Source organism: Pholis gunnellus, assembly GCF_910591455.1.
Source record: "Pholis gunnellus genome assembly, chromosome: 14".
Lineage (NCBI taxonomy): Eukaryota > Metazoa > Chordata > Actinopteri > Perciformes > Pholidae > Pholis > Pholis gunnellus.
In genome coordinates, this window is record NC_136541.1 from 7,711,720 (window position 1) to 7,723,540 (window position 11,821).

Below are 11,821 nucleotides of genomic sequence, written 5' to 3' on the forward strand. Positions count from 1 at the left end.
TCAGGGGTATTAACACCGAGCAGGAGTTGGGATTTTCTGCATTAGCATTCCTGAGGAGGAAAATCTCTCGGTCAGACAAGTTGAGGCCAATGTTTTTATGATGGAAGCAGACATGACAGCAGGTCAGGGTGTCTGCAGTGAATCCCTGTGGATGTAAAGATCAGCTGTAGAGGAGAGCTGTAAGATTGAACAAAAAACGCCAGTAAAAGCAATACTGTTTATCTTAACATTAACAGTCACAACCATGAGTACTTTTACACTTTCGATGCATTAGATCTTGAGAATTATATTGCTGGGATGTTAAACAAATAGCAAAGTATTGAAACTTGAATAAATAACAGAAATAAAGGTGACTTTTCCTCATGGAGTATCCTGGTGATAATAATGTTGTTGGTGCAAGTTGCAACAAACAGTATATGTCAGTATATGTCATTTAAAAAACAAAAGGTTTTGCGCATTATATTTTACATCTTTCTGTGACAAGAGTTACACAAAAATCATAAAAAAAACTCACCGATCTCTCTGTCTGTCTCCGGCCGGGTGAAACTGACCACCGGTGCACCCTCACGGACACAATAAAATGGAGGAAAAAACCCGAGAGCAATTAGTTCACTCCTCGTCCCATTTATGAGAGTTCTCACCAAAAATATATTTAATACCAAAACTGTAAGGAGTCTTCAAGACGCTCTTTTTACAATCTTTCCTCGTGCTTTGGTTGAGGTCTGATTCGTGCAGCCTGTCCCGGTTTCTGAGAGTAAATCAGGATAAAGCCTGATCCGGGTCCACTTCCAGTGTTTCTCTGCTGGGAACAAGGAATTAGGTGGCATGGAAGTGATGACAGTTTGAGTAAACAAGTGAGAGGGGGGAAAAAAGATTATACGATTTAAAGACGTATTCTTATGATGCGGATTTATCTTTTTGGAAATTTCTAACGGAAAAAAATGAACTTTCTTGGACACATCTGTTTTGGGCGAGCACAGCGCAAAAAAAAATTCTAGCTGACACTTTATCACAATGCCTTCCATAAATATCTGTTAAAATGTGTAGTACAAGCAGACTCACAGGCCAAGTAGTTGACGATAAATTGATATCCTGTGTTGTGAAACAGACTAATTGCTGCAGCGCTACACACAGCATTTCGGTGTCTGGAGGAAGCTGGAGTCTGATTGGGAAATGAGGAGCAGGTGTGCTGGTGGCGGGTTGTCGAGGAGCGCGTGACTGAAGACACTCAAGAAACTCTGAGGCCAACTAGTGGACAGGTGGAGCATTACAGTCAGAAATGACAGGAGGGACGTTAGTGCTGTAAATACAGAGGTGAAATGAATGAAACTAACAGACGTAAACTTCATTTTTATTGTCACAAACATACAAGTACATGAAATGCATCCTCTGCATACTTTTGCATTGAATGCTGAGCTGTAGTTCACAAACAGCATCCATACATGAGTGTCCCTCCAGTCCAGGTGGGAGAGAACAGTGCTCTGTTTGGGCAGTATGCAAATTGCAGGGGGTCAAGGGGCGAGTGGCAGCATGGGGCAGATGAGGGATTTAACCAGCCTCTAAAAATACTTGCTGGCTGGGTGTGAGAGCAATTGGACGCTGGCCACCTTTTGTTGTTCTGGAAGATGAAGCGTGGCGGTCGTCATACTCCTGTATCAAAACTTCCTGTCCCAGCAGATTCACGCTGACACATTTCTGCACAGATAAATCAAAAGATGGTCAGAAATTTAACCAGAGGGGCATTTCCAATGCTGGAAAAATGTTTTGATTTAAGACAGCATAGAGCTGTCAGATATTATTATTATTGATTTCAAAACATTCAAAACATTGATTTCAGGACCTTTTGACAATACGAGAAGCTCGTTACTGTGGATCTGCTCACCAGACCAGGAGGCTGTTGAGGATCTGTCCCCAGGGCGGCTGCATCAGCAGAAGTGAAGGCTGTGATGAGCAGGAAGACCTGCAGAACCAACAGGACCAGCAGCACACTTCTCTCCTTGGCGAATGAACTGAAGAGTTGGATACACACAGGTCTTTATATACTCACTGCCAACCAACCACTTTCATGTGGAGAAAGGGAAAGCAGTTACGAGGAACTTAAATTAAGAAATGCCAAGAACACACACACACACACACACACACACACACACACACACACACACACACACACACACACACACACACTTGTGTTTTAAAACAAATGAATAACTTTTATTTAATTCACTAGAAATATGAGTGATATCTGACAACTCAGTGCTGTCTGTGTTAAATCAAGACACTTTGCCAGCATTGGAAATGCCACTCTGGTCAAATTTATTGTTGCAACAAACTGGATGAACTTCAACTACTGGTGGGAACAAGCACTTGTATAAAGAGGCAGGTTTAGTATGGAAGTGAGAGACGCTAAACGACTGTACTCTGAGAAACTGCAACAGCAGCTCTCAGCAAGTGACTCTGCTTCTGTCTGGAGAGGTCTCAGGCTACATCCATACTACTTTTAAAAAAGCATCCTCTTCTAATTGAACTGCATCCACATGGCAACCTTAGAAAACGCATATCACGTGACCATTAACGTACACTGAGCATGCGCGCGGCGGTGTAAACAGGAAGAAGATGATCGACACGCTGCAGTTGGTTAAGTTGCAGAAAATGCGTGGAAGAACAACAATGGCCAAACGAGGGACCAGAGACTTTTTCGCATGGACCGACGACGAGGTCGAACTGCTCCTGAGAGTCACACAGGAGTACAAGGAGGACAAAGCGGCGCAAAATACGGACTGGGAGTCCGTACAAAACAAGTACGGGGACATATTGTCCCGTTTCCGTGAGCATTATCCCACCCCGGCGGACGCCAGGACAATGGGAAAAGACTACCCACACAAGAAAAAAGAACTTACCAAAGGTATGGAGCCCCAGCTAAAAAGTGTTGGCATGACGTTTTAAAGTAATAAACATACCTGCACACGTGACGCTTTTCGGCGAAATTCGCCGTTTTGAATCAAAATTTCATCCACGTGAATCGTGTAGATCCGTAGGGGGGTTTTTTTTAAGGGGGGGGGGGGGTCATCTGGCCAGCCAACGTTTCTCAGGTTGGAGTGAGACGAGGAGAAAAGGTGATGTTGTGATCTTCGCAATAAACCATCTTTGATGTGACGTGTCGCGTCTTGGCCAATCAGCGTTAAGATGTCTACAGCGTCTTCATTTCGCTCCGTTACCGTTTATGTTCCGTTACCGTTCAGACTTGCTGGGTTAAGTTAACGTTCACTGCATGCGGAGCTTTGTCGACTGTTAACGTTCGTCATGATCGCGATTTAGGAGAAAAAACGTAACGTGATGAAACATGTTCCGGTTCAGTTCACGCGGTCACTCGTTAACGTTAAACCGGAACACCGGCGGATCTGCTGGCAGGTTTGTTTTTTAAACTCAAAGTAGAATGAGGCGATTTCGTGGTGATGATAACTTGAAACATGAGGCCCAGATACTGATGAGATGATGCGGTCAAAGTGCATGTTAAGTGCATGAGTGTTAAGGAGCCTGTACCTTCATCTCAGCGGGTTGCTAATGCAGAGGTTTGTATAGATGGTGGGGTGTGTAGAGCGAAGATGAGACTGGTATGATAACCACCCACAACTTAGCAATGCTTCAATCCAGTATGTCTTTGGTGTTAAGTAGCCAAAGTAGAGTAAACTACATTTAATCAAGTACTGTACTTAATTACAATATCAAGGTACTCTTATTTCAGTATTTTGTTTGTGTATATCTATTTTGTGATACTTGATACTCCTACTTCACATGTGATGCCTTACACAACAGATATTAAAACATGTCTTTCTGTTTTGTGTTCACAGTTAAAGTAACGACAAAGATTAAGGCCATTCGAGTCCGCTACAGACAAGCGATGGAGTCTGGCAAAAAACGTGGCCATGGACGAGTCGTTTTGCTGTATTTAGAGCTCTGCGAGTCGATTTGGGGAGGCTCTCCAGCTGCCAGTGCCATTGGCGAAGGGATCAAGATAGAAGACGGGGAAGGGATCAAGACAGAAGACGTGGCAGTGGAGGCCCTGGGAGCCAACGGCAGCACCTCTGAGTGTGGGTCATCTTCCATGCCAGGTGGGGACAGAGGGACAGGGGATGCGACCTCTGCAGAGACGGTGGCGAGTCGCCGCCAGAGACTGGATGCGTCCCTGGGTGGCCACGGGAAGGAAAGGCTAAAGAGGAAACTCTCCATGGACTCAGTGGCACAGGAAGATCTTGAAATTAAGAGGCGGCTCCTTCAGTGTCTACAAGCCACAGACGCCGAGTTAGTGGAGACAATGGGCCGGTGGTCATCCTCCATGGACCGCCTCAACACCAACATTGAGGTGCTGATTCAGCACATCGTGGGATCTGGGAACCAGCCTACGACGCCACACTCATCGCACAACCAGGCACATGGACAAACGCCTAGTTAAGTTTATTATGTTGCTGTTTATTTTCTATTGTATATTTTATTCTACTGTAATAAAATGTCCTTTGATACCAAACCTGAGATCTGACTCTTCCCAACACATTCACTGAAGCAGAGATGAATTTAGTTTTTTTTTATTTGATCATTTACACACAATAACCACCAACTAAGATACTCCAATGCTACACGGTTATTATCACACAAAAAGACTAAAAAATCAAGTTAAAAATGAAACATCTACAACCTACAAACATGCAGATGGTGTGTTTTTTGCTCGTACGTTTAGATAAAGTAAACAATAAAATAAGACTGAATGCACTTCCGTCATCACCGGAGTGAGGTCAGCCAGCATGCATCAGATATTCAGGGTTAGTGTTGTATCACTGTACTCTGCAGGCCCCTCTTTCGTACAAAAAGCACTTATAAGGAACACTAGCAAATACAAGTTTTACTAAGTTATGGGTCAAGAAATGTGGTTAGCACACGTCTCACGCGCTTCCCCTCGGTTTCGTTGTTGTCTGCTCCCGTGTCTCTGCTCGGTGGCTGGAAGTCCCTGTCGTACTGCAGAGCAGCATTTACGCATTGTTCGCTAACAGTTTCTTTGTGAACCTCACAATAGTTGTGTAGCACAAAACAAGCATAGATGACAAAGGGAAGGTCCTCCATGTTTATGTCCATTGCCCTCCTTAAAGAAGCAAATCTTGCCTTCAAACGTCCGAATGAACATTCAATCACCGTGCGTGCCTTGCAAAGTGATAGCCCATAATACTGCTCCTGTGGTGTAACTCCGCCATCGGGGTATTCCTTCATGAGATAGGGCATCAGGGGATAAGCCGGATCACCCAGCAGAAAAACGGGGACCGCATCTTCGCCCTCTATCAATTCTTTAGGGCATGGGGGAATCGCTCCATCTTTTAGGTCACAAAAAAATTTCGAGTTGGCAAATATACGCGCGTCGTGCACACTTCCCGGCCATTTCACAACTACGTCCATGAAACAGTATTTGTAGTCACACACGGCCTGTACATTCAAAGAATGTTTCCCCTTTCTGTTGATGTAGTCTGTCGGTTTAGCGCGTGGTTGTTTCACTTCGATATGTGTACAGTCAATGGCCCCCAAGCATTGGGGCATACCGTGTGCTTGGTAGAAGTTGACCACAAGGTCCCTCACTTCGGGCTCTGTACTCGGTTTTCGGATGTACTTGGGACCCAGGAAGACGGTAATGGCCTTACAGACTTGTCGGATGATGACTGAAACAACTTGTCAAGATAGTCCAAATGCATCAGCGGTTTTCCGGAGTCTGCCCCCGTCACTCAGGTAATACAACGTGCACGCTACCTTTGAAAGTACATCCACGGGCGCCCTCATCGTGGTTGTTGCTCCCTCCACATGCGGACGTAATATTTCGCTAAGGTTGACCAATGCCGATCTGGACATTCGAAAGTTTTCCCGCCATTCTTCGGGAATCATAACTTCATTGATGAAATTGTTCCACCAGGCGCTCGTTCTTCCTGGCCTCACCCAAAACCGGCGCTCCACGTAGGGCTGACGACGCCTCTGGACACGGGAACTGTCGCACAGCGCTCGAATAATAGCTTGCCTCCTTCGCATGTAGGCAGTAGTAGCATTATAAAATGCAGCATTTAACTGCATAACAGCTGCCAGTACAGACAACAAAGCAAGTAATGCTTGAAATTCGTTATCCATGTTGAAATGAATCACTGGTAGCCCTGGCTGTTTGTTTTCTTCCGGGATAGGGTCACGTGATAGGGATTGTGACGAATCAGGAAAGGACACGTCATCACTGCTAAGAACCAATCAAGTAGCGAACGCGGGTGTGGGCGTCATCGTTTCCAAACTTATCCGTTTTCGACTGTCCACACGAATACGCAACCCCGGTGTTTTCAAACTTATCCGTCCTTGGGAGCGTTTTAAAACTCCTCCGTGTTCGGTGCCGACGTAGTGTGGACGCTCAGTGTAAACGTAGTGTAACCCACCTGTGAGGTAAGTTCTCACTGGACCAGTGTCTAGATTCGTAAGGAGAGGTAATGAACAATAATAGGATACCACAATGAGTAAACAGAACACAGTTAAGTGAAGGCAGGTGAAGAATGTCAAGGGTCCTTAATCCAGTTGTTCACATGGGTGGCTCACCACCCCCCTCGTCAGGGAGAAAATCCAATCCAGCGAGGAGTCCAAAATCCAATCCAGGATTCAGGGGTATCCAAAAACCTAGCCGAGAAAAGAAAAGAATAAAACGAGGGTCAAGTAAAACACAAGTAACGTGTAGTATGTCATTTCAGTGTCTCCGTACTTCGCTTGCCGTCAGGTCAGACTGCGTCTCGTCTAGTCTGAGCGAAGGAGGCGGGACTTAAGCCGTTGTGCACCGATGGCAATCACCTATTCAGTCTTGAACCAATAACTTTGGCTGTTGTCAACGTTTCTTCCAATAGAGCCATAGAGCCCTTATAATGCAAAATTAGACCTCTGAGCTAAAACTACATAATAAATGAAATACCGAATAAAATAAAGGGGGATCAAATAAAAGATGTGGTCATTTTTCAATTAACATAATGATCAGTGAATGGAGATAATCCTAAATATTATAGTAACTAATTTACAATGGGTTACAGTAGCAAAACATATGAATAGTAGTGTGGACATGGCCTGAGACCGATCACCAACTACAAGCCTAAAGCCCCCCACTCCATGAACGACCTACACCTGGCAGACGAGCTGAACGACTTCTACTGTCGCGTTGAAAGACAATGGGACAGTCCGGACCTCATCCCCCGTTGCTCCATCAACCAGCCCCAGACCACCAGGTCCCCCTCCTCCAGCTCAGCAGGGGCCCATGCCTCTGTACCCCCCACCCCAGTGACGAGTCTCTCTATTCTGTGACGACTCTCTCTATTCTGGAGCCTGGTCCTGTCCCACCTAAAAACCCTCACTGGCCCACTCCTGGACCCCCTGCAGTTCGCCCACAGAGCCAACAAGTCTGTAGACGACGCAGTCAACATGGCCCTTCATTTCATCCTCCAGCATCTAGGCTCTGAAGCGAGCAAGAAGGATTGTAGCCGACCCCTCTCACCCTGGACATAAACTCAAGACCTCACGCCACATGAACAGTTTTTTCCCCATCTGCAGTCATCAACAAAGCCCGGGACCCCTACTGACTGTCATCCCCAGGACAATTTCCTACCGGTCACTCCCCTGCACATCCCTTCTATGTTTCTATATTTAAATACACTTGACACTCTTACATTACACTTACATTATACTTGTTTAAAGTACTGATATCCGTTTGTCTGTGCACTATATTTTATAGTACATTTTAATATGTTCCTATTTTTTGCCCTGTGTTGATTGTTTAATGTTATGCACGATCCACCATGTCAAATTCCTTGTATGTGCAACATAAACGGCTCTGATTCGGATTCTCTGCACTTCTGCTCCCTCAACAAAAGAAAACAACATTGTGCAATAGGGACAAACAGCGACATCAAGTGGACAAAATAAACAGGTGCATGTGACTAACAGAACCCGCGAAAATACAAAAAAAAAGACATACCTGCAGAAGACAAGACAACACGCGCATGTATTAACTTCTGGTCTCCCTCTGCACTTCTGCTCCTAAACATGCAAAACAACAGAATTCACACAAGGGAACGAAATCTCTGCGTCGCTACGTCCATTTTCTATGAGACCAAAAACAACAAATAAAGCAGCCACAAAACTCACACTTTCAACTGTCAAAGTGACTCATAAGTCGGATAACGCGATCGCATCAGCGGCTACCCAGGTGTGCATCGTAAACAGTTACATTCTTGAAGATTACAACCTAAATAGTGCGTTAGCATTTTTTTCTCCACACAACTTACTTACCCTCAACAACACAAAACACCTTTGTGAGGAGAAGACGGGACTATGGAAGTTTAGGAGGTGCAGATGAGGTGAGACGTCATTTCCGCAGGAAACAGTAGTAAATAAATAAAATGACGCCAAATAGAAAATAATCATTAAGATAAAATCCACACATACTCAACAGGATCTTTAAATGACAAACAAAACTAAAATATTACAAATCGCAAATAAGAAATAATAAAGTAAATGTTTAACTCTGTTACAGTAGGACAGAAGTAGGCCACAGTAGGCTAACGCCAGTCCAATATTCACTCTCTTTAAGCAGTTTTTGGACTCACACGTGGTCTTTAAAACTCCTGAGGGAAGTATATTTGTTTATTTAGCTGGTAAATGCTCTACTATGTCAACCCGTTGGTCAATAACAACATTCATTTGGAGTCATGTTTCTGGTCTCAGCAGCAAACAAAGACAGACATTTTGCATTTTGATTTAGGAAACTTAAGGTGCAATTTGTAAAACTGGTGAAATGTTTTTCTTTTAACATTTAGCTGGCAGATTATTTTTAAAAATATATATTATATTTGTTAATCAATAATTATAATAATAATCCAATAGTCTAGCTTCTGAAGTCGACCATTCTGCATAATGAGTAGGCTAACTTTTACTTTTAGTACTTTAAGTGTGTTACGGTGTTAATGCTTTTGTACTTTTACTTAAGTAGAATTCAGGACTTTTACTTGTGATGGAGTATTTTTTACACTCAAGTGAATGATCCGAGTACTTCTCCTACCATCCCAGCCTGCAGAGGAAAAGATATCAGATAAAATCAAATAAACAGTCAATGTTAAGGTTTAATTGGACTGGTTGATTGTAGATCGTCTGTACAGGTTAAGACAAGACAAGAAGGTAAACAACAGCAATAGCAATATTTTATGTTACTCATTTAAAATGCTGATGCAGCGGGGGAAATACAGTAGAGAGAGATATTTATTACTGCTCTTTCTTTTTCTCTTTTTCTAAATCAGTTATCAGTGAAGTAAAAAAAAAAAACAGGACAGAAGAATTGTAGATTGAATCATTTTCTGCAAACGTGTAGTATATGTTATCAGCTGTAGTTTCAATCAACAGAATAAGTGATGCTGCATAATGTGTCCACAAGATGGAGTCAGTCTGCCTTCAAGTGTTAGGAATTGAGAATTCATTATTGAGAGCATTCTACATGTAGTGTAATTTAAATGTTAAAATATTTAAGGAAAGCTCACTATTCGTGCTAGCAGTGGTCAGCTGGGTTGGTCAATGCTGCACCTTCCTACTTTCTAATCAGGAAATCAGAACAGAGGAGGTTGTACTCCTCTCTGTGTCGACTGCTACACAGCACTTTGTGAAACTCATAACCCATTTTGTAGGGAGGATTTCAATATTTTCCTAGAAGTTGTTCAACATTCTCAATTCTTTGTAACCCGAGTCGTCATCAACACATCATCAAATAGTACCTTTACTTGCACATTATTGTTCCTGTTATGACGTATGCCGGTTTTAATCATATTCAGAATGTGATATGGAACATTTTCCCACCGGGGATCAATCAAAAGATTGTTATCTAATAAATTGGCACACGGTTTGATGACTGAAATGGGCAGGGAAGTCAAAAGAGGGATTACAACAGAAGGAACAATGTGGAAGCGATCAGCAGCGAGTATATAAAGATCTGTGTGTTTCCAACTCTTCATATCATCAGCCATGGACAAAAGTGTGCTGCTGGTCCTGTTCTCTCTGCAGGTTTTGCTGCTCATCACAGCCTTCACTTCCACTGATGCAGCCACTTTGGTGAGAGATGATCAGCGACTGCAGTCTCCTATTCTGGTAAGAAGACCTATTCAGGAGCTGGAAAAGCTTTGATTCTAATTGTGTTTTCTCTCAGAACCGTCTCAGTCTAAATGTCAAACATGTTGCTGAGAGAGAGAGAGATGTCAAACACCATTTTGTTCAGTTAGTATTGGTAGTTTTGAGTCACGGCACAAATCAATACCAGTGACTTTGAATACAAGTACACATTAGACCTGACAACTCAAAATTATTTTGTTGTATGTGAAGGAAGTAAGTGAGCCCGACAAAGGAAAGGGTGGACAAAAGGTGAAACGACAAGCCGGCTGCTGGTTCAGGCCCGGTGCATGTTCACTCGTTGGATCGGTAAAAATGTCCTTGAATTTAGGATAAATTGAATTCCTGAACTGAACTGAACTGTTTTAGAGACTTTTTTTTTCTCTCTCTTCTTACAGTTTCCTACACCAGACCCTCAGCCTTTGGCAGAAATAATGTAAATGTGCGTAAACAGAACTGACCTAAACAGATTTAAACAGAAACCAAAATTGAGATGTTTCCCTGCTTTACATCTCACTGACTTTTATCCTTTTTTTCTGCATCAGTGAGAAGAAGAAACTCCAGCAAGTCTTGCATCAGAACTGAAGACAGACACAAAAAACCTGCATCTTCTCTTCTAGAAAGCTGCTCTCTTTTGCTTCGCCATTTACTATTTTGATGACAATAATCAATCATTACATGAGCAATACTCCTCCTTTACTCCTGTGCTCAACAAAATGACAGCAAGCCATGAAATATAACATGTATTCAAATTTTCAACTGGTTTTCATATAGAAGCTTACAAGCGTTTTCTGCTACTTTGCTATTTTTTTTATCATAAGTTCCCTACAGTGAGTTAAAATTGTTGTTATTTTGTACTTTGGCTGCAGTTCAGTAAATAAAAACAAGTGTTTTGTATTAACAATAAAAGGTTAATCCAGCCATGGCTACCCTAAATCATGTTGGAGGTTATTGTATCTTGTTAAGAATTAAAGAAACAGGACAGAATTATTGCAGAATGAAACTAACATCACATTGCTTAAGATTTGTAGTTTTCTTACATGTGGTTAGGGGAACGAAGCAGATAATGTGAGTCAGTGTGATAATTAAATCAGGCTTGTGGTTAAACATATGCATGTGGATTGACTATTTGTATCTGCATACACCCTCTTTGTTCACATCAAACTAACTGATGGCAGTTAGATATGTCACTCTGTATTAAAGGATTTCTTGCTACAGAAAGCATGAACCTGGTGTCTTTACTGTATTTCACTTTACACTCACATACTTAGTTTTAATAACCTCACCACAGCCAAAACCACGAGGAATGTGGAAAATTACCCTTCAGCTTTAATCCATCAAGATCTGGCCGTAGAGGCTTGTTTCTTTTTCTTTTTTTGAGATAAATACTTCCTTCTCCTGTTTTGTATTGCCTCAGCTGTCCAGCTGCACCACCCAGTAACAGAAAACATAAACACTGATTCTTTTTTTCAGCACGAACTTTTGGTTCCTAGTTGGCCACATAAATATTTATGTATGGAGAACCAAGTGGAGAGATTAAGTAGTTTGTATTATTCCACATGTCTATAGTGATCATGGTCCCTGCCTGTCTGCTCTCCCACTCCCGCACCAGAGACCACATCACCCCAGT

The 11,821-nt window shown here is 42.7% G+C and overlaps 1 protein-coding gene and 2 long non-coding RNA genes across 3 annotated transcripts; 2 read left to right on the forward strand and 1 right to left on the reverse strand.

The window, feature by feature from the left end:
- Positions 1–1,538: 1,538 nt before the first annotated feature.
- LOC306706529 lies at positions 1,539–3,097 on the reverse strand. Its single transcript, XR_013767384.1, has 3 exons — positions 2,958–3,097; positions 1,883–2,009; positions 1,539–1,695 (listed from the first exon to the last, which is right to left on the reverse strand). It is a non-coding gene; the product is annotated as an uncharacterized lncRNA (long non-coding RNA).
- On the forward strand, positions 2,631–4,516 carry LOC306706528 (uncharacterized protein). Its single transcript, XM_079173652.1, has 2 exons — positions 2,631–2,902; positions 3,849–4,516. Exons 1-2 carry the CDS (start codon positions 2,650–2,652, stop codon positions 4,448–4,450), a joined length of 855 nt encoding a protein of 284 aa, XP_079029778.1. The 5' UTR covers positions 2,631–2,649; the 3' UTR covers positions 4,451–4,516.
- Positions 4,517–9,975: 5,459 nt separating this feature from the next.
- LOC306705914 lies at positions 9,976–11,413 on the forward strand. The gene is made up of 4 exons (XR_013767351.1): positions 9,976–10,173; positions 10,405–10,500; positions 10,590–10,633; positions 10,737–11,413. It is a non-coding gene; the product is annotated as an uncharacterized lncRNA (long non-coding RNA).
- Positions 11,414–11,821: the final 408 nt, after the last annotated feature.